Source organism: Condylura cristata, unplaced genomic scaffold, assembly GCF_000260355.1.
Source record: "Condylura cristata isolate star-nosed mole 26May11 unplaced genomic scaffold, ConCri1.0 scaffold00004, whole genome shotgun sequence".
Lineage (NCBI taxonomy): Eukaryota > Metazoa > Chordata > Mammalia > Eulipotyphla > Talpidae > Condylura > Condylura cristata.
Window position 1 is genome coordinate 46,432,445 of NW_004567105.1, and position 23,649 is coordinate 46,456,093.

At 34.6% G+C, this 23,649-nt stretch overlaps 1 protein-coding gene across 2 annotated transcripts; it reads left to right on the top strand.

The window, feature by feature from the left end:
* Positions 1 to 3,073: 3,073 nt before the first annotated feature.
* UBA3 (ubiquitin-like modifier activating enzyme 3) lies at positions 3,074 to 23,433 on the top strand. 2 transcript variants are annotated; one of them, XM_004675988.2, is made up of 18 exons: positions 3,074 to 3,117; positions 3,299 to 3,340; positions 5,155 to 5,275; positions 6,521 to 6,601; positions 10,283 to 10,365; positions 12,641 to 12,721; positions 15,563 to 15,606; positions 15,895 to 15,959; positions 16,230 to 16,385; positions 17,413 to 17,515; positions 17,651 to 17,764; positions 19,858 to 19,911; positions 20,392 to 20,428; positions 20,759 to 20,840; positions 21,184 to 21,284; positions 21,402 to 21,465; positions 21,557 to 21,611; positions 22,718 to 23,433. In XM_004675988.2, the coding sequence occupies exons 1-18, from the start codon at positions 3,098 to 3,100 to the stop codon at positions 22,804 to 22,806; spliced, it is 1,392 nt and encodes a 463-aa protein (XP_004676045.1). In that variant the 5' UTR covers positions 3,074 to 3,097; the 3' UTR covers positions 22,807 to 23,433. The 2 variants fall into 2 exon arrangements, with proteins under 2 accessions (XP_004676045.1, XP_004676046.1); XM_004675989.2 differs by lacking the exon at positions 3,299 to 3,340 and having other exon boundaries at positions 3,079 to 3,117.
* Positions 23,434 to 23,649: the final 216 nt, after the last annotated feature.

Consider the following 23,649-nt stretch of genomic DNA (forward strand, 5'->3'; position numbering starts at 1 on the left):
ATAGTTATTACTACTAATAATAATATAGCCCATGACTCATTGGTGTGTTGTTAATAGTGCTTTCACTTGATTTATTTTCTATGCCTATAAAATAAACAACCACTAACTTTTCTCTATCTTGTTGCAATTTGATTGTTGTGAAAGATTTTAGTGTGATACCAGCATACACTTTTGAGTTTTTTACAGTCTCTATGAAAGTGTTGTGGAGATTAAAAAAAAAAGGTGGACCCTCCCTGGTGGCGCAGCGGGTTAAAGCACAGCACTGAGAAGCTAAAGCCATTTCTGCATGAGTTCCGTTCCCGCCTGCCCCAGAGGAGACCACATGGTGTGGCAGACCTCTCCTGACCGGCCTGCTGCTCCCCTCAGCAGTGTACTTCATAAGGTCTGCCTGTTCTGCTCCCCACTCTACCTTTGATGAAGCCTCTCGCCACCCCTGAGCCTCTGGTCTGTACCCCAGTTTTGTATGCACAAATAAATCTTTAAAAAAAAAAAAGGTGAATGCAGCTTTGACCCCACTTTCAAGGCTCTTGCAATGTAGTGGAAACATTAACTTAAATATAAGCAGTGAAAAAATTAAAAATTAAATAATAAAGAGAACAAGGCATTAACTTTGGGGACAGCAATATTTGAGAGGTGGTAAAGGGAAAAAAGGAAGCAGAGGAGTGTAACATTCACAGAAGTGACCATATGTGGAGACAGTTTCGGTTTTGTTGTGAAGATTTACTTTATTTCTTTATGCATACAAGAGCTAAGGTATAGGCCAAAGGTGCAGGGGGTGGAGAGGTGATGGAGGGAGGGAGGTTAAGAGAGTGGGGAGCAGAACAGGCAGATCAAGTACAATGCACTGCTGAGGGAGTGGCAGAGGAGACAGCAGAGGTCTGTACCATGTGGGTCAGCTTCCTGGCCAGGGATCTAACTTGGCTGCCAACAGCTTCATAGTGCTGAGACTTAACCCCTTATGCCACCAGGGAGGATCAGGAGACACGTTTTAAAGAAGTAAGATGGAATGAGGAGACAGGCTTTAAAGAAGTAAGCTGGAATGAGCTGGTGAATGCACCTGCTCCAGTATGGTTAATCTACTTGTAAGAATAAGAAGAGAGAAACTTGGACACATACAATGACAAAGGTTGACCCTGTGAAGATAGAGGAAAGATAGCCAACAAGCCAAAGAAAGAAGCCTAGAACATCTCCTCCCCTTATGGTCCTCAGAAGGGAGGACCAAAACCTTGGACTTTGCTTTTCAGTCTTCAACCAGAACCGTGAGAAAATAAATTTCTATCATTTAATTCAACTAAGTAAATAAATAAGGGATATTGAGAAGAGCGCCAGATAGAGATGTGCCAGGCCTTGGTGCTCAGTTACAGGAAGTTAGAGGGTGTGGAATAATTCTCCTGGGCTCAAGAATTTCAAGAAGCAGCATTGTGGGTAGGCTGAGTAAATGATCTTGGTCAAGTCCAGCGTGGGCGACCTAATAGGAGCCCACAGCTGTTGCAGAGATCAGTGAGCATTAGAGAGCAATGACTAAGAACTTTGACCTTCCTGTTGCATAATACTATATGACCATTAGTGTTAGTAACAATATGATGACTATTGAGCTCAGGTGACTAAAATCTAAAAAACATTTGTTCAGTCTACTTTTACTTTTTTGCATAAAAATCCAGAGAGTTTTTTTTTTAAAAAGCAGATATTTCTTCATATGGCATAATTCCTTTCTCTCTTTCTTTCTCATGGGCAACTGGGATTAGTCTTTTTTTTTTCTCCCTTAAATATTTTACCTTTGTTGTTAAACATTTTAAATAAAAATGACTGTGTATGGAATCCTTACTTATTTCAGACATTATTTGAAATAGTATTAGTAGCAGCTCTTTGTCACTCTTCATCCAGGGGGCTGGTGCTGTACAGGCCTTCCTGGGGCTCTATACCCAGACTTGTTCTTTGACATAGGGCAACCCTGAATACTTGTCTGTATCTAAGTTATAGCAGTTAGTGTAATAGTTTCCTGTACAGCCATTTGAAATTAAAGTAACCTGAAACATGTGACCTGAAGAAAGACTGCTATCTCCTGCCAGGAATGTGGGCTGTGAACTCCATACCCCACCTACAAACTCCCCTTCCTGCCTGACAGTAACTTCCAGTTCACTGAGTGCTACTGAACTGAACCTGACTGAGGGATGAAAAAATAAAAAAGGAGATTAAATATTATATTTATTAACACCTGTATTTACTAAGTATTTATCAGGCTCCATATAATCCATTCTAGTGGTCCTCAAGCTTCATCTGATACAGAATCATCAAGGCTGTGCAGAAGGTCAGGAGACGGGCTGAACATTTGTAATACCTCATATGATGCTGATGAACCACTATGGATTTCATTCTCTCTCTCTCTCTCTCTGTCTCTCCCTCTCTCTCTCTCTCTCTCACACACACACACATTCATCTCTGAAAGAAAATAGTCCAAAACTCTATCACCATCCATTTGTCTTTAGGTGATGAGAGTATGGGTGTTCCAAACTGTTCTTTAATTTTTGCAATTTTCTTTATAGCTTTTATCTATTTCATGTTTTTCCCCACACCCATTTACACTGATTTAATTATTCTTAAAGTGTATAACAATGCAATGTTGTTGGAACAGTCCTAAAAATTAGAAAGTGAGAATTCTCTCATGTTTTGCCGTAGAAGGAAGTTTGAGCATATTATAGTGGCTCTTGCAGGAGTTTTTTCATAGAACATGTCATTTTATATAAGCACTAATATACTTATAAACATAATGTATTACAGCTGTATTTGCATGCAGCATAACAGCACTCTACACTGGACGAGATTTATTTAATTAATTAATTAATTAATTTAGTCAAGATTATAATTCCATATATAATTATAATCAAGAAAAGATGTATTGCCCGAAAGAGGCTCAGAGAAATCGCCCCGTCCCGTGGGCCCCGCCCCCGCCCTCGCACCCCAGCCACGGGCCCAGCTTCCCAGCTGGTCGGCCCTACTTCCCCGCCTGTCGGCCCCGCCCCCGCCCATCGGCCCCGCCCCGCCCCGGCCCGTCGGTCCCGCCCGCCGTGAAGGCACCTGGGAGGAGGCGGAGTACAATATGGCGGATGGCGAGGAGCCGTAAGTACCCGGGCTCAGCAGGCGCGCGGTTACGGGCTGGGTTGTGAGAGAGCGTGGCGGTGGGCGGTCGCCGCCGCCACCCGGGGTCTCCCCGTACCCCGCCCCGTCCCCTCGCCCCCCATCTCCTCGCGGCGCCCAGTATGTAGCGTGATGCTGACCCTTCTTTTATTCTCTCTTTTAGGGAGAAGAAAAGAAGGAGAATAGAGGAGCTGCTGGCTGAGAAGTTAGTGCTGCTGGGAGGCCGGGGCCCTCTCCGGGGACCCCCGCCTCCCCGACCCCAGGCCTAGGGGACCAGCCGCAGCGGGACCGGGGGGTTGGGAGGGGGGCAGTCGGAGCGCAGGCTGCGCGGCCTCATCCCCAGACCCCCGTCCCGCAGCCCCAGGTGCCAGGCGAGCGGCTCCTGCCCTCTCTTGCTCAGGCGGGCTTCGGGCCCGGGGTGCACCGCCGCAGATTTTTGCAGGGGTCAGCCAGGGTGCTTGACCCAAACGTCTTGTGGAACGACCCAGCGCCCCCTTGCCTCCATTCCATATTCTTAGAGCTCTAGTCTTGTGGAAAAAAAAAAAAAAATCTTAAAGCACGAAACGGGGATTAGTTTTAATTTTGATCTTTCATCAACATTGAGGCAATAGTATGAATTGCAAGTATTTTATGAGAACTATATATTAGGTATTGTACTAAACATTCAAGTCAAAGTAATTGGCTCCTGAAGGAGAGTGTTGACTCCAAAGAGCTTATTTTTCCTATTTATTACACATCCTATTTCTTATCAGATGCTTGGATTTGTGCTGGTGAAACAGGTTTAAACTAAATGTTTTCTAACCATGCCAACATAATTTTCTCCTCCCTACGTGGGGGTGGGGTAAGAGGGGGAAGAAGTAGTCCTGCAGTGGGTGTGGTGAGTTAGTAATTTCTGTGCCATCTCCATTAATACTTTTGAGTCTTTAGGTATCCCTCAGGAAGTTGAATAGCGAGAGGACTAGAAAGACATCCTTTATTTCATATTCCTTCCTACATTTCTTTTCCCTTCCATTTGTGCTTAAAATGACAGTTAAATTTGAATGTTTGGTGTATACCCAGTACCATACTAGGGCCTCTCTGGATTCTCTCTTTATCCTCATTTTGACCTTAAGTAGCCAAGAACAATCTACAGACAAGGTTTATGTTTGTAAATCTTCTCAAGGTCACAGGGCTATTAATTGTGGAGCCAAATTAAAATTTATCTGGTTTTTATTGCTAGTTTTGCTAATACTTCTTGATCCTTTTTGTAAAAAAAAAAAAGTGTTACTAATATACTCGAAGGTAGAAATTGTGAGGTTATAGGAAATTTGAAAATTAAAAATCATAACAAAACATGAATATCACTCTCATTGAATAAGAAAATAAATATAGTTTGAGGAGTCCCTCCTTGTTCAGTTGTTTGTTCTCAGGGTCTCCAAATGTTAGTGCCTATTTGTGGCATAATTATAACCTAAAACGTTGTGTTTTTATGGCAACAAAAAAAACACTTCATAGTCTGAAGGTTTTTAAATTAGACCTCATTCAGAAAAGAATATGTGAAAGTTCCTCTCATCCAAAAATAAATCCTATTTTTTGAATGTGAAAATGACATGAATTGTATTAGATTTGAAGCCCCACAATTCTGAAAATGAAGTTTTGTGGGTTTTTTTTAACTGATGTTTTCTGATCCAAGTGTGTTGAAGGAACAAATTGAAATTTACAGTGATCTTTTGTAGTTTCCAGGTGAAGAAAAGCCTACTGCTCATTAATTTACTACTGTCCCAAGTTTTTCTTGGGTTGCTTTAGCTACTCCAAAATATGTAGACTAATTTATTTCATCACATGTGCAGTTCTTAGCTTTAAATTGTATAATAACAACCATCAAGGGAAAGCGAAAGCATAAGCATAACAACTTGAGTGTTCCCTTTTATTTGAGCAGGTCTGGTCTCATTACCTTTTCATTTGGGGGAAACCATAATGGTTGTAAGTGTGGCTTTTTCATACTGATCTTTGCAGCTGAATTTACTGTGTTCTGTGCAGAATGGCTGTTGATGGTGGGTGTGGGGACACTGGAGACTGGGAAGGTCGCTGGAACCATGTAAAGAAGTTCCTCGAGCGATCTGGACCCTTCACACACCCTGATTTCGAACCAAGCACTGAAGTGAGAAACATTTATTTTTAAATAAATCCTCTAATAGTTCTGTGTTTCAAAAATAATAAAATGCTTCCATTTAATTTATGCTTATAATAAAAATACTAATAAAATTGTCACCTTGAAATGCTAAATTGAATATTTGCAATTGATTTTATTTGAATGTTTAATATAAATCATTTTTATATTTTTCATATATTGAGGACAGGTAACTTCATAAACTCATTTAAAATTGTAAGTCATACTTCATTTCAAACTGTAGTTTAAAATTATTTCTGACAATCATTTTTGTAGTCCTGCTTTGAGAAACTAATTTTGATAGGAAAACAGGTGTGCTTAATTTTTTAAATTTAGTTGAAGCAAGCATTTTTAAATTGAATAAAAATGCATGTTAAAGTTATGTGATTGCTGTATAATAGAAATAGAATCTGAGATTAATGTCTGATTTAAAGCAGATGTTAAATTAGATACAACTTGTTTTTCACTACAAAGTCAGAAAAGGTATTCTTTACAGTAAGTTTTATGTCCTGTGTGTTTATAAAGAAATATTGTTTTGACATAGAAATACTATCCTACTTCTAAAATGCATGCGCTTGGTTTTGACCCAGTGTCTTATCTGAGTAATCTTTTTAACCTTGGACAGATTTAATTCTGCCATTCTTTGAATATATTCTACCATATTTTCTCATGCTTCTGATTTTTTTCTCTGATAATTTAAAATACTTCTGTTGAATGATTGTTTCTAATTATAGTTCTACTTATATGTAACTTTCTAAAAGTTTAATCTATTTTTTCTTCCTGTAATCTAATGATTTCGAAGTCTCGGTCATTATATTCAAAAGGAGTTATAGTCCTTAGCTTTTTAAAAAAATTTAGATCCTTGAACATCTTGTACAGTACTTGATCCTTTGTTCCTATGGAGTTTTTGTACTTTTTTTTAGGAAGTCAGTTAAATAATTAAATTTAGTGTTTTCTACTTTTAAAGAAAAAAAATTCTTAATTATGCATAGTTTTTGTTGTTACAGATAGCCTTTTAATTTCATATAAGAAAAAAATTTAAAACATCAAAAACTCTGAACTAATTTGGGGTATTAAACTCCTGGTTCTACTTAGCTCTTAAATTTGAAATAATTTGCTAAATACCAAATACTCATCATCCCCAGTTAAATTTACATCAGAAACTGTTTTATGGTTTATTGATGTTATTTTTGGGTTTTGTCAACCAGTTTTAACATGCCTTTTCATTCTTTACAGTCTCTTCAGTTTTTGTTAGATACATGTAAAGTTCTAGTCATTGGAGCTGGCGGCTTAGGATGTGAGCTCCTGAAAAATCTGGTAATATATAAAAATATGTATTATTTTTCTTCTTTGTAATAATTAGTCATTTTCCCTTTTATGTTAGTTAGGCATTATTTTTTTTAAGATTTATTTATTCATATAGAACTGGGGTACAGGCCAGAGGTGCGGAGGGTGAGAGAATTCACCAGAGACAGAGTGGGGAGCAGAACAGGCAGATCAACGAAGTACACTGCTGAGGGGAGCAGCGGGTGGGTCAGGAGAGGTCTGCCATGCCATGTGGACTCCTCCTGGGCAGGCGGGGATCAAACTCATGCGGAAGTGGCTTAAGCCTCATAGTGCAGTGCTTTAACCTGCTGCGTCACCAGGGAGGGCCCCAGTTAGGCATTTTTTTATTTTACTTATGACCTTGCCTCTTCAGCCCTTGTTAGATAACATTAGCATGTCAAATTTCAGGCAGTAAATAAAATAGTTATATAACCTTTGGGACTTTTTAAACTCTAATGTTTTCAAGTATAAAGTTATTGGTAAAAATTGTTCTGTGCCCTTTAGCACACAAATCTGCTTACTCTTATAAAACACTCATAAAGTTTCCTGATGTAAATTATACAAACTAACAATTCATATTTTAACGTGTAATTTTAAATAATATATTATTTTTTCTCCTGAAAATAACCCAGTTAGATGGATAAGCTAATGACTCATACAGAATGAGATGCTAAAATTTAGAGTTATTTTATAACTTGCTCAAGGTTACTACACAGTAGCTTTTAATAAGTTCTTGTCAGTTTATTTAACAAAAATAGGGGGAAAATTGATTTAAAGATGTTATCTTCAGGTATCATATTCCTTGTAGTATATAAAAAGTAGAAATGCTAGAGTAGACTTATTTGAAAATGAAGCAGGTAACCAATTAAAGGCTTAAAAAGCTGACTGTGAGGCTAAAATTTAAGCAACCACATTAATTCTTCTAGGAATCACTAATGTTACTCCTAATGAAACTGTAAAAATGTAATACCCTTAATGATACTAGTGTACTATGCTGCATTCTTTGGGGGAGTGTAGGTACACATGGTCTCTGCCCTTAATAAATTGGAAATTTCACTGGGGAGACAAGTTTCACATAAAACAATAGGTATATGTATGATTTACTCTGATGGGATGCCAAAATTACAGTACTTTATCAGACATAAATACTCATGTAGTACATAAACCAAAGAATTTTAGAAAGGTAGGATTTATGGAGAGTGGGTAGCGGGTTTTATCATTTTACACACAAATCCCCTAAGGCTTAAATTAACTCTTTCCATTTAGGAAACTTACTTGCAAATGTAATATATACATACATACATACATATATATATATATATATATATATATATATATATATATATATATATATATATATATATATATATATATGAGATGACTTTTATATATATATATGACTTTTAAATGCAATTGGAGATTAGATATATATATATATGACTTTTAAATGTAATTGGAGATTAGATCTGAGGATTAGTTGTTTAGCAACTTTAGGAGTGACCTTGTTATTTATTTATTGCATTGTAATAACCTCTTATACAAAAGAAGGAAACTAAGGGTTTTCAGTTTTATCACTTACCTTGCTTATTTCAGACATAAGTACATAGAGGGAAGTATGCCTGTTTTTTAATTTATTGTAATCTCCCCAAAGCTTTTTCTAAGAAAAAGTATGTGACGTTAATATTGAGTAAGTATTTATTGATCCTCCTACCCTATAAGCCAGGCATTATTTTAGATGCTAAAAATAAGCTGTGAACAATATTGATAGGTATTTGTTGGACTTAAATTTTAGTGAAGGGAAAAAGCAAGTCAAATACACAAGGTAATAGATGGTAATAAGTGCTATGAACAAAGGAAGGATAGACTATAGGTAGCCTGGTAGGAAGGGGTAAGTGTTCAAAAAGACAAGTGTTCTTAGAGCAAAGAGGAGCAAGAACATTTCTGATAGTATAATCTGCAGGTACAGAAGTTGTGTAGTGGGAACATGGCATATATATTCCAGTACAGCAAGGATGTGGTTACAGCTAAAACAGAGGAGGGTAAGAAGCATTTTTCAGGATGCTATCAGACACATGATGAGAGACATAGGGCCTTGGAGTAACTATCAGAAAAGACTTTTGAAGGCTGTTCTAAGAACTTTGCATTTTATTCCGAATTAAGAAGTCCTTGGAGAAATTTAAGTAGACGAGTTAACTTGATCTGACTTTTAACTGGATCACTGGAATTCATATATTGAGAGAAGACTAAAGGAAAAACAGGAGGGAGCTCAGAGATTAGATAGAAGTTTGTGACAATCTCCTAAGCAGGAAGTGACAGTTACCTGGAATATGGTGGTAGGCTTGGAGGTGGAAAGAGGTCAAACTATGAAATATGTTTAAAGTCAAAAGGATTATTAGCTCATGGAGTTAAGGATGACAAAGCAAAGTTTTAGCTCTGAGCCACTGGAAAGATGGAGTTAGCATTAACTGGAAATGAGAGACTGGGGAAAATTTGGTTATGGTAATGAATTAAGGTGATTGAGTTTTGCTTTATAAAGCTGCTATCTTTTAGATGTTGTTTGTCTCGTGTTATTATTGAGAGTTCAACAGAACAAATAAACAAAAAGTATAGTCCAGAGTCTCTCTGGTTACGTGGGAGGAAAATTCCTGAATGGGGAATTGGAAACTAATTTTTAAAGCATTCTGGTTTTCATTCATATGATTCCCAAGGGAACATGTTTAAGGAATTAATCCAAACTCTGCCAAGTACTTAAGACAGATAAGGTCAGGGGGTATGAAAATTGATCCCTAATGACATTGACAAGTGCAGTTTGGGTGAGAGGTGGGAGCAGAAGCTTTTTCAAAGTAAGCTTAAGACAGCTCTCCTACCCATTTATTTCTTTTCACTTTGCAAAATAGTAGCAGCAACTCTCCTGCCCCATTAAGACAATGCAGTTGCATAGTACTTTTTGCATAACTCCTTTTGCTGATAAACTCAGCCTTTATATCATAAAACAAAAAACAGTAAGGTAAAGAGAGCAATTTGAGAGAACAAGTATGTCATCAGTAGGGACAGAAAGATGGGGAATTATTGACAAATGATTTAATTGGCTCACTTAAACTGATCAAGACCAGAAAAGCATATTATGGAGACTTAATTCTCTGATTAATTTGTACAGTGGTTGTACTGTTAGAATGCATGCCATTATTTTTGACAGTATTTTTGACTGATTGTTCTTGACTCAGTACTTTTGATAGTCCTTTTATGTGTTCAGTGTATGTGTATATAATAATCAGTTAATACTTCTGAATTGCGGCCTTATTAATATCATGTAAATTGAAATAGAGCTTGTAGGAATTACTTTTAACATTCTGAAAACATAATAGCAAGAATTAAATGCTAGTAAAATGAAAGTATCTTGCAGTAGCAAAGCCATACGTATTGAGACATGTTTGTGAAATGCAAAACTGCTATAGAAATTTTGAGTTACAGGCTGTTTAAAACTGAGTAGTTATAAATTTTTCACCCTTGTAAAAACCCTGAGATTTATGTACCTTATCAGGTGCTTGAATTAATAGATTATACATAGTTTAATATTAAGAATTTGTAGGTTTAGTACTATATTGGAAACAAATATTAAAATTTCAAATATGAGGAAATTTCTGCTTAATTGTTTTTTGTTTGTTTCTACAGGCGTTGTCTGGTTTCAGACAGATTCATGTTATAGACATGGACACTATAGATGTTTCTAACCTTAATAGACAGTTTTTATTTAGGTAAGTTTTAATGTCTAAGTTTTTTCCCCCTTAATTCTGATGATTGCCAAACTTGTGAACACAGTAGGATAGTGATTTTTAAAAACTACTAAGAGGACACTAATTTTGCATACTCAAAAAAAGTAATTACCACTTCCATTTTATGTGAGATTTTACAAGAAAATTTTGGGCATTTAAGTGAAAGTAGTTTTGCTTTGTTTTAAAAAAAATTTCCAAGTCATCTATGTGCTTTTGTGCCTTTAATACTTGGCATGTAGCTCTTTTCCTCCTGGTGGTTTCATAAGAACAAAATAGTTGGACTCTTGAGCCCTAGTGAAATATATTGGTACAGGTTCCTGAGCCAGGATTTGAGTGGTGATTCTGGGACAGTGAAGTGATGAGTGTAAACTTTTTGTAGAGGGGCAATAGAAGTGGAAAGTAAACCCAGAAGCTATTAAAATAAAACTAAGAGGAATAATTACCTTATCCATACATGAAATACAGAAATCACCTAGGAATGGATTGTTAGAAGTGACTTTAAAAAGCTTGGAGTAGACCATATATGCATATTTGATGAAAAATTCATTAGTGAATTTTAATACTTAGCTTATAAGGTTTTGAGTGACTTAGATAAAAGTGTTAATCAAGGAATTATTGTCATAGAGAGATACAGGTGTGTTCCCCCCTCCCACCCCAGTGACTAAAATAGTGACATAACTCAAATAGTACTGGTTATATAGGGTACGGTTACATTAGCAGAAAAGATTAAATTTGGGAATAGAACTCAATTTTATTATGGAAGATCTTATAAAAGAAATTGAAAGATGGGTAAAACTAAGCCAAGGAAGTATTGCCATTGCTATGTAAGCTCTACATTTAACTTTCAAGTTTTATATTTTAAAATGCTCTAAAAATGATACCATTGAGTTTGTTGTTTACTGGTACAAGGATATGCACAGTCCAAACTCTTTGCCTGTATCACCTTGTTTAATCTCACAACCCTCAGGATAAGGTTAAGTAATTAGGCCAAGGTGTCCTTTAAGGATGATATATGTGGATGACCATTCTATCTAAGGTACAGATTTTGGGGGCAATGATCTAGTCCACTAATCACAGAATGATAGAAGTTGCAAACCTTTTACACAGAAACTCTCAAGGAGTTTTGTTTGTGAAATAATATTAAAGCATATGAAATTTACTACATAAAAGGATTTTGAAAATTTACTTTATCCCCTTCTCATACAAAGAGCTGTCTCCAGAGTAGTTGAATTCAATACTGATATCTTGTATCTCAATTTATGTGAGAGCCTTCCTTCTCTATTACAAGTTAAGACAAAGTCAAGTTTTTAGCCAAGAAAAAGCATTGCTGTTATTGGAGGCAAACTTGAACTGTAAAAGTATTTTTCCTTAAGTTCCCAGTTTTAAATTAAACAATTTCTAGGTCATTGATTATTTTAATTTCTTTTAAAAGTTTAATCTGTTCCCCGATATGAAGGATTAAAGAAATATGAATGTGCTCACTTTCTTTTAGGTGTCCACAGTCTAGTGGGTTTGTTAGATATTTATATATCTAACAAAAAATGTGCTGTAGAAAGAGGTTAGTGATGAAGCACTCACTGTGTATACATGGAGTGATGTATTTTTTGTGGGGAATGTTAGGAAAGAAAATGCTGTTTGTATTGATATTATGAGAGAGAATTTATGTCCTTTCCTTTAGTGACCTTTAGAGGCCATATAATTTTAGCTTATTGAAATATTGGTTACATTTGCAATTTTAGATAATGCCTTTGAAATTGCTCTTTCTTTAAATGCATCAGTAGAATAACTTCTTAAGCAATGAAAAATTTTCTATTTAATCAGCAACATGCATGGGAAGAAGATAAGTTAAAGTTCTTCCATCCCTAGAATGAATCACATTTTATGTATTTCAGCTGGGACTTGAATAGTAACAATGAGGTTCTGGGTTTGGGGGGCATATACATGAAAGGATCTGGGTCTGAGATAATAATTTCCATTAAGAAATGTCACAGTGAAAAAAGTATCACAGTGAAGTGTCTAGGAAACATGCCATTATATTTTTTTACCTAGAAAAAAAGAACATATATTTTCATTTAAGAAATACTTAACATCTATAAATAATGAATTTAAACATTAGAATGACTGATTGTTCTTCAGAAATACTTTGCTAAAAATTCAAAATATTCACTAAATACTATGGACATTTAAGTTTGAAAATTAAACCGAATCATTTAGACTTATATCATGAATGATAATTTAAGTGTAACTTTTCCTGTAGGTCTAAAGATGTCGGAAGACCTAAAGCTGAAGTTGCTGCAGAATTTCTAAATGACAGAATTCCCAATTGCAATGTAGTTCCGTATCCTTTTGACAAAAACTTAATTTTTTTAAGTTTTTGTTTTTATCTTTAAGAGATGATTAATGATGAATACAGGTAAGCAAGATGAAATAAAAACCAGCAGCAACAGCTTATTGCTGTTCAGAGATCTGCTGATAAGTTTGCTTTATACCCTCATGGTTTTTTCCTCTCAAAGTTATATAAAAATTTTTGCCCTAATTTTCAAAATATGTAGCCAATGTCATAACTTGTTATATATTATTTATTGCCTTTAATTTCAGTAATAATTTCATATCTCTTACCAGATTATAAATTCCTAGACTGAATCCAGTTAATCAGTAAGTTACCATATGGGAAGTGTGTCAGAGTATATTTATTTTTACAAGAAGTGTATATTCACACTTTTGGTTTTTGTGTCTTTAGAGCTGAGGTACTTTTCATATTTTATAGAAATTTAGGAGTTAAGCATTACTATAATGGAAATCCCACAGGATGTAAAATCAGCACACACAAATTATATGTATTTTTGTATAGTAGCAAAATTTAAATACAGTGGACATATGCAGTGGCATGTACATGACACTCAAAAAAAAAGGAGAAATATCTTGTAAATCTAAGAAAATAAGTGAGGCATTTATATGCTAAAAGCTACAAAATGTTGATGAAAGAAATCAAGCATCTATATAAAGAATTGGATAGTTAAACAGAGTTTAGTTACCCATTCTTTCCTGGTTTGTATATAAGTTTAATCAATTTATATAGGAAGGCAGAAAAATTTCTTCTGAACAATTCTGAAAAAGAATAAAGTAGAAGGAAGCATATCCACTTTCAGTATTTACTATATAGTGACAATTATCACGACTGGTGTTTCCACACAGAGAGACACAGTAAGACAAAGAGATCAGTAAAACAAAAATAGAGAAGCAGAAATAACTCCAGGCAAGTCTTGACAAAGGTACAAGTTCAGTTCAGTGGAAGATTAATTCAACAAACTGTTAATGGAACTCTTAGATAAACAAAGGCAAAAATGTAAGTCTTGAATTAAACCTCAGAATTATAAATAGTAACTAAAAATGAACCATGGTATAAGTGCAAAATCCTGTAACTCTGGAGGGTAACCGGAGAAAATCCTTGGGATCAAGGATGCGGTGAAGTCATTAAACCACATCAAAAGTATGTCCATAAAAGAAAAAAATGACAAATTGATTGTTATCAAAATTAAAAACTTTTGTCCTATGTGAAAAAATTTAGAAAAATGCAAATTGCAGAACGAGGCTGCTTTTATTTGCTGCTGAATCAGCAAGACTCCTTGATTCCAAGGATTTTCTCCGGTTACCCTCCAGAGTTACAGGATTTTGCACTTATACCGTGGTTCATTTTTAGTTACTATTTATAATTCTGAGGTTTAATTCAAGACTTACATTTTTGCCTTTGTTTATCTAAGAGTCTGCAACAAAACATATCCATTTAGCCATTTGCTGGTCTCCTTGGTTCTTTCTTTTCAATGGCCGTTGTTCTGGGCAGTTAACTGGTTGCATTGAGGTCATTTAATGTTCTGGCCCTGCACTTTGAAACATAACTTCTCAACCTAGGAAAATCTGTCCTCTCCTTTAAATTGAAATGGGTATTTTGTTCATAGCTTCATTCTACTGATAGTAACACATTGTAATTGTCAACCCTTGCTGATCTTGCAGGGTATGCAGAAATAAGGAAAAAATTAAAACAGTAAAAGGTGAGATATACTGACAATTGTGGGTTCTCAGACTGAAAAATAATTGTGAAGCAGGTATCTAACAAGGACTCTTACCTAGAATACATAAAGAACTCACAAAGTTCAATAGTAAAAAGTGCAGTTATAACATGGACAAGAAATGTGAAGGGACATTTTACTAAAGAACATACAAAAGCACACAGAAAGATGCTTAACATAACTAGCTATAATCCAAATTATGACCATAGTGAAATTACTACACACCTACTAGGATATTAAAATTTAAAAATACAACATCAAAATATATTAGAATATATTTACTGCTATGTTTGATTCACATCCCACAGCTAATTTTTTTTTTTTTAAGATTTATTTTTTCATACAGAGCTGGGGTACAAGCCAGAGATGCGGAGGGTGAGAGGATTCATCAGAGACAGAACAGGGAGCAGAACAGGCAGATCAACAAGAAGTACACTGCTGAGGGGAGCAGTGGGCGGGTCAGGAGAGGTCTGCCACCTCCAGGGCATGTGGGGATCGAACTGGGGAAGTGACTTCAGCTTCTCAGTGCTGTGCTTTAACCCACAGCGCCACCAGGGAGGGCCACCCCACAGCTAATTTTAAATAGGGTTCCCTTTCCATAGTCTCCAGCTAAGTAAAAACTGATCAGGTTTTGTTGGGCTTAAGAAAGATTCAGAAAACTGATTTACAAGCACCTTTTTTTTTTTTTTTTTTTTTTTTTTTTTGGCTTTGCAGTAACTTGAAATCTTCTGGCTAAATAATTTCTGTAATGTGCTTTCTTCTCCTACCTGACATTTATTTCTTGACTTGATGGTAATGAGTACACATAAATTCTACTTTCACAAGGCTTATGATTTTATATAAACATTAAACAGAGTAGAAGCTATAACAGGCAAGTATAATGACATGAAGGTTCAGGGATGAGAAACTAAGTGGTTAGGGGACGAATATTAGAGAATAGTTATGTCGGAAAATAAAGAGTGTGGGCTTTTTATGAGATTCCTTGAATTCCACTATTTTAGTATGACATTTTTTGTTTTAAATACATATTTATAATTTGCTTTTTATGACAATATTAAACTCACTTTGTAAATAACAAACTTAGCAACTTAAGTTCCTTTACTTAAATTCAGACATTTCAACAAGATTCAGGATTTTAATGACACTTTCTATCGACGTAAGTTCTTTCCAAATTCTTTGTTTTATAATTGTCAGTTATTTGAAGACTTCAGTTGCTTTCTTCTCTTGGTGTTTCCTTCTTAGGCAGGTTGAATGAAAAGAGTGACATATTTTAATTCTTAGTTGGCACTGTTAGCTGCATTTTTTGCTAACTTGAGTAATTGTAACTCAAGTTTAGAAACTAAGCATATATTATAATACAGAGTTGGTTTTTGTTTCTTAGAAAATGTGACTCATGTTGTATAGCAGCTCTCCTAAAAACTAAGCTTGCTTTTTATTCTTGTAGAATTTCATATAATTGTATGTGGACTGGACTCTATCATAGCCAGAAGATGGATAAACGGCATGCTGGTAAACACTTAGTGTTGTGGTTGTCTAAAGTTCTTGATGCTATTACATATATATCATGATATTTTGAAAAATCAGTTTCAATTAAGTCAATATTCTTCTTCATTTATTGCTAGTCATTAATTTTCAGGGGACAACATAAATTACTATAATCTCTTGATTTGCTATTTTATTACTCAGTAATGCAGTTGCCTTATAGAATTACTTTGTCATGCTCCTTTTATTGAATTCTTACACTCTCTACATTTAAATCCTTTCAAATAATTTTCTTAGATATCTCTTCTAAATTATGAAGATGGTGTATTAGATCCAAGCTCCATTGTCCCTTTGATAGATGGAGGGACAGAAGGTTTTAAAGGAAATGCCCGAGTAATTCTTCCTGGAATGACTGCTTGTATTGAATGCACACTAGAACTGTATCCACCACAGGTAATCAGAATAACATTTCATTTGTTTTAGAGTATTCTGGAATAAAATTTGTGTTTATTATTAGTCTATTCAGTATTGAGGATTTTTAATTTTAAAGATTTTTAAAAAAAAATCATAGTAAATGATAAAATGGGAGATTCTGCTCTATTTGAGGGAAGATATAGTGATGTCATTTTTGATATTACTTGTTTTCATTTGTATTTTTTGAGTAGCAATAAAGGGATCAAGTACAAAGCTGTATATTAGGATAGAACTATAATCTACTTCCTTTGGTTTTTACCTGTAATTGTTTCACAGAAATAAAGATACCCGGGCTAAGAATGATCTTTTTAAAGATGGAACACTAATATCAAGGACAATTAGAATTTTGATTAATAAATGTAAATGTTTTTAAGTATTGACTGGAGTTGATTTAACTTTGTTAATTTCCTTTTGTTTTGGTTTATTTTATATCATCCGATTTAAATATCAAGTAAACAAAGTAATCTTATTTTGGAATTTTTTAGCTTTTCTCATGGCCCAACATAGCTTCCATTTGTATACCTTATTAATGTAAGGCAAATCTGTTTTTACAAGCAGGTTGACCAAAGCTAAATGACACAGATGTTACTAGTTTGGGTTTTTGTTTTTGTTTTTTTAAAGATTTTACTTACTTTTTTGTATGTGGAACGTTGTGCTGATCAGAGGTGCAGGTGGTGGGAGGATTCACCAAAGACAGGGAAAAGCATAATGGGCGGATTCACTGAAATAAACTGCAAAGGAGTGCAGCAGGCAAGGTCTATGTTGTGTGGGCCAGTTCCCTGGCAGGGGGGATTGAACAGTAGTAGAGCTGAGATTTAACCCCTACATCACCAGGGAGGTCCTGATATTAGTTTTAAATCCATGATTATGGTATAAAACATTTTTGTTTTTATTAGTAAAAGACTAAGATGAATTTTAAGAATTTGTTGCAAATTAGATCATTAGTAGAAGTTAAATTTTAAGTATTGATTAGAGTCCACTAAAAAAAGGCTAATTGTGGTTTTAGGTTAATTTTCCCATGTGCACCATTGCATCTATGCCCAGGCTACCAGAACACTGTATTGAGTATGTAAGGATATTGCAGTGGCCTAAGGAGCAGCCTTTTGGAGGTAATAAAACTAATTTCATGATTCAGAATTTATGTGAAATATACATGTATTATCAATTTGCATAATTACATTTAAAACATGCTGATTTATATTTATATATTTATGTCTTTTTCTGCTCTACCCCCACCTCAATAGAAGGCGTTCCATTAGATGGAGATGATCCTGACCATATTCAGTGGATTTTCCAAAAATCCCTGGAGAGAGCATCACAATACAATATTAGGGGTGTTACATATAGACTCACTCAAGGTAAGTTAGTAATTTGTAACAAGTTTATGATTTTTGGATCATCATAATTATGTGTATATGTTGCTTTCACATAGGACCTTCAATTTGAGATCCAGAATTAATCTTTTTGGGTTCCTCAAATTTGGTAGCAATGAGCTGAGATCAGCAGAATTCATAGTACTTCTTAGCCAGGAGGGAGGAGCTCAATAAAATTATTGAATCTTGCAGGTCATCCAAGTTGAAACATTCACTTTTATTTTTCACTAAAGAGGAATTTATCACCTACTAGGGCAATCTGCTTTCACATTTGGAGAACATTATTGGCTAAATTAGAATATGTATTGAGCAGAAATCTCCCTCTTTAGTTTGGTCTGATTGCCCCCAGCTTGACCATATATAATTTTCATTCCTTTTAAAATAGTAAGTAACCATTAATATATTAAGGACTATGATCATACACCCTCCAAATCTTTGCCATGAAGATCCCTGGTTCCTTTAACCCTTTGTCATATTGCGTGATTTTTCCATCCGTCAAGTTGTTTTCTTTAACCATATTCCATTTATTTATGCGTAACTGCTTTGACTGGAATGGACCGTTGCTGGGCTGATCTTGTTTTACATAATAGATTTCTGATAATTGAAGCAGTAGTAGAGGAAAGCATGGATTTTGTTTATATTGATGCAAGATTTTGAGATTGTTATATTCTAAAATCTGAAAGTTTTTGCTACATATGCAATCACTAGCTATCTATTATAGAGTTGGCAGGATTTTTTTGGTTGTTTTTTTTTTTAAACACTCAAGAATGATGTTTTCTCTCCCCCACTCTTCTCATGCACCTGTATGTATGTGCGTATATAATTTTATGCCTGCCAAGTTATTCTTTCCAGGTTCATTTCACCTGTTGCTTTGGTAATTATACCTTTTTGAAGTAATTAAAAATTTTAGCAAACCTAAACTGACTGAAGACATCTAAATCATGCTTCTCATCAAATCTTTTTAGTTTTGTCTTATTCTCTTGATTAGACCTTACTGAACACTTCATATTTGTCTTTTTTACAAGAATGTTCCAGATATTCCATTGAAGCCTTGTTACACTGTCTTCTATATTTCCCTGATTTGCCAAGCTGGTCAGAGTAACTAATTGAAACTAGTTCAGCATATAATGCACATTAAATGAAACTTCTAGGCATATAGTGCACATTTAGTAATTATTTGAATTAACAAATGAATTCAATTTATCCTGATTAACAGCCATAAATTAATTTCAGTATGTAATTTTAGTTCCTACCCTTCTTTAGCAGGGTTTGGGTATATACTTTTCAACCTCATGATTAAGGACATTGAGTGGGAGTACAGAAACAAAATTGTGAGGGAAGTCCAGCTTTTTTGAAGGGATGTTTATGGGGAGGTTATAATTTTGGAAATACTTTTATAGGATAAGATCTCCGATACTGCTCACTATCTGTGACTACATCCTCTCGAAGTGATCACTGGGGAGTTTACAGATTAATTATGAGCTTAGCTCCTTCCTACTTCCCCTTTTCTAAAATTATACATGAATTATATTGTCAGAATGAACTTTTAAAACAGCCTTCCAAACTTCTTTACTGTCTTCCTTTAAAGACTTCTTAGATAATAGCCCTTTCTGAAGTTTTTGAAACCTGTTTACTCCTGAAGTCCTGGGGGTACTCACTGTATATAATATAGCATAATGTAATGTATCAGTTAAGGTTATGCTCTTTGAAGACAGATCTGGGTTCATAACCAACCCATCACTTACTAGGTGTATAATTTACGTTCTCACATCATTTTTCTTATCTTTAAAGTCAGTTATAAGACTAAGGATGTTATGAAAACTCAGTAATATTTAATCTTCACACAACATGTGGGATAAAATAAAGTTAACTTTTTATTATGTTACTGTCTTTAAGCTTTACTACCACTTTAAGATTCTGAACGTGAAAATGGTGGCAGTGAGACAGAAGATTGTTTCATGGTTAATTGTGCCCGTTTTCTAATTTCAAAGCCTGAAAAATCAAGTTAAAAATTATGCTTCAAATCTATTGTTTAAAATAACCTGTTTTTATAAGACATTACCATGTATTTTTTTCAGGGGTAGTAAAACGAATCATTCCTGCAGTTGCTTCCACAAATGCAGTCATTGCAGGTGAGGTAAAAAGGTTACTACTTAATTTTGTTTTGATTCCTTTAGTTTTTGATCCAGTATCTAAATTGACATTTCTGCAATTAACTTCATCTCAGAGAGCTGGTATTCTAGGAATTTGATACCTTCTTGGGATAGTTAAGTTGACAAAAAAAAAGCTGTTTGACTTTGTGTATATTTTGTCTTCCTAATTATGTCATATAGTGAAGTGCTCTGTGATAAGAGGACATTTTAGTAGCACTTTTTCAACTTTGCTCATTAATCTGAAGAAGGGAAGAAAAATATGTTATGCAAAACAAATGTAACATTTGTTACTGTCTCATTTGTACTAAAAGTATACATGTTTTAATCTATTTTTAGTCAGTAGATTAAAATATTTTATCTATACAAATTGTAAATTTATGTGTCCTGCTATATAACTGACTTTTTTAAAATACTTAATTTTCATTGAGTTAAAGCACCTTTATTTTCTCCCCACTTCAGCTGTGTGTGCCACTGAGGTTTTTAAAATAGCCACAAGGTAATGGGTTTCATTTTTATAAAGATTTATTTATTTATGCATACAAGAGTTGGGGTGCAGGCCAGAGGTGCGGGAGTGTGAGAGGATTCACCAGAGACAGTGGGGAGCAGAATGGGCAAATCTACTTATATACGCTGCTGAGGGGAGTAGCAGGAGAGACAGGAAAGGCCAGGAATTGAACTTGTGCTGCAGTGGCTGCCAATAGCTTCGTAGTGCTGAGACTTATCCCTTGCTCTACCAGCGAAGCCTGGGTTTCATTGTTAATACATATGTAATACGTGATTTGGCCTCACTCAGATATATAAAGGTGAACATTTTTTTTCATTGCAGTGCATATATTCCTCTTAATAACTACTTGGTATTCAGTGATGTAGATGGACTGTATACATACACATTTGAAGCAGAGAGAAAGGTTAGTAATAAATACTAATGAAAACTTTTTAAATCATGCAACTTTGATTTTTATGTATTAATTACCAGTTAAAAATGCTAATAAAATTGCCCACACCCTAAACATTTTATTCCAGAACTTCTGAATCCTCTCTATATGTCCTTTGTATTATAATCTGAAATATATTCTATGCAGCAGAATAAGTTAGGGAAAAATAGTATACTAGGAAAAGCAGCTGTTAAAGCATAAAAATGTATTCATAGTGAATATGAGTGGTTGTAAAATAGATTTTCATTTCATTGCTAGAAAGAAAACTATAATTGGTACATGTGCCACTGTTATTTGTTGTGTTATGTATCTGTAGGAAAACTGCCCAGCTTGCAGCCAGCTTCCTCAGAATATTCAGTTTTCTCCATCGGCTAAACTGCAGGAGGTTTTGGATTACCTAACTAACAGTGCTTCTCTGTAAGTGTCCTGGACTTTTGTTATGTTGTAGAAATAATTTTTGTGAATTTAAGGCTAAAAAGTAGAATTGTTTTTCTAAAGTCATATTTAACTTATTGTTCTCATAATTACATTTAGACAGATGAAATCTCCAGCCATCACAGCCACATTAGAGGGAAAAAATAGAACACTTTACTTACAGGTGATTTGTTTTGGGCTTTGTATTTTGTACCCCACAAAATCACATCAGAGAATTTTTATTTAATGTGGTTAACATTAATTTTGTCTTCTAGTCAGTAACCTCTATTGAAGAACGAACAAGGCCAAATCTTTCCAAGACACTGAAAGGTATTTAAAATGGATATATTTACTAATCAGTTTCTTCTTTTTGGTAAAAGTAATAAATACTTATTCCAAAGTTAAATGATGATATCCTAATTATATCTTTGAAAACATTGACAATATTGCTCTTTTAGCAAATCAGAAATCTCTTAAGAAACCAAATACAGTATTTCCTTGATTAAAGAGCAGTTTTTTTTTAAAATAATATAATAGTTTATTTTTACATCATTTTGTGCCTTTTTCCATCTCAGTTGTAATCTCCGCGGGCTTCTCATCATCAGATTACCTGAGTGCCATCACCATAGTCCAGTGCACTTCCCTCCCCCCACTGTTTTTTGATCCCATTCCATCTCCATAAATTATCTCCAGTATATAGTTGTTCATTATTATTATTTTCTGCCCTGGTCTGTTATATTTCTGTGTGAATGAAACCACCCAATATTACTCTTTTTCTTCTGGCTTATTTCACAAAGCATGATCTTCTCCAGCTCCATCCATGTTGCTGCAAAAGGCATGTGTTTCTTTTTTTTGGTTGCTGAGTTATATTCCATTGTGTATATGTACTACATCTTTTTAATCTAGTCATCCACTTTTGGGCATTTGGGTTGTTTCCATGTCTTTCCAGTTGTTAACAAGCAGCAATAAACATGGGGATACAGGTGCCTTTTTGAATCAGTGTTTTTGTGTCTTTTGGGTAAATACCCAGGAGTGGGATTGCTGGGTCATATGGAAGCTCCATTTTTAGCAGAGAAACCTCCAGATAGTTTTCCATAGTGGTTGTACTAGTTTGCATTCCCACCGGCAATGCAGGAGAGTTCCTTTTTCTCCACATCCTCAGCAACATTTGTTGTTGCTAGTTGTTTGAAGATGTGCCATTCTCACTGGGGTGAGATAGTATCTTATTGTGGTTTTAATTTGCATTTCCCTTATTACAAGTGATGTTGAACATTTTTCCATATGCTTGTTGGCCATCTGCATTTCCTTTTTGAAGTGTCTTTTTAGCAAAGAGCAAATTTTAATGTTTATCAAGGTTGTAAATACTGTGTCATATATCTGTGTTATCCTTCTTAATTGAATTTTTCCCAAAGCTAATTATTCTTTCTCTGTTTTAGAATTGGGACTCGTTGATGGACAAGAACTGGCAGTTGCTGATGTCACTACACCACAGACTGTACTATTCAAACTTCATTTTACTTCTTAAGGGGAAAAAATTGCACATAATAGAAAACACAGAAATATTTCATGTATATGGAGAAATTTAATTGATGTCAGTTTTAGCATTAGTGCTGCTAGGATTTGACTTTTTTAAAAATATATATATATACACATATATATATAAAAAATGAGCCACTCTTTTTTAATTTTATAACTATCCTTTGAAGACAATTTTGGGATTGGTGATTGTAAACGTTTTTGTTAAAATGGAAAATGATGCCTAGAGAGAGAGATTATGAGGAAATGTATTGCTTCTTTTAAAGGAGGAGGCAAAAACCCTCTTTTGTGTGAATTTCATGGTATGGCGAAATGTATTCCTCAGTTTTCATTCGAGCACCCATATATGCAAAAGGTGTCCCTTTAAAGAAGATAACATTAATATTCAAATAACACAAAATATTGCAACCTGATATCTAGAGCATATTGAACATAGGCTCCTTCTGCTTGATTTAATATTCATTTAATTCATTCAGCTGTCCAAATGAATATTAATTATTGCAAAGGTTACCTTGTCCATAATAATTTATAAATGGTGATGTAGTTGAATACCTGTGCATGGAAATGAGAAATATTTTGATCTGTTTACTTGCAGTGCCATAGAGGCCAATATGTACAACATTAAAGCCAAGACATGGATGTTTAAAGGAATTTAATGTTTAAACAGTTATCACTGATGTTTTCTCACTATTTATTAATAAAATCATACATTATCTAATTTTTTCACTGAAATTTTTAAAAGCGTATTAAGGTTTATAAGTAGCTTTGTTGTAATGTAGGAATAAGTTTTAAATGTTAGCAGAGTAATTACAACATTTTTTTTTTTTTTTTT

Excerpts from the sequence above, each read along its gene's own strand:
- UBA3 (XM_004675988.2), top strand. The coding sequence starts at position 3,098 with ATGGCGGATGGCGAGGAGCC. Across the intron at positions 6,602-10,282 it reads GTGAGCTCCTGAAAAATCTG|GCGTTGTCTGGTTTCAGACA; the intron begins GTAATATATAAA and ends TTGTTTCTACAG. Across the intron at positions 21,612-22,717 it reads TCTTTCCAAGACACTGAAAG|AATTGGGACTCGTTGATGGA; the intron begins GTATTTAAAATG and ends TCTCTGTTTTAG.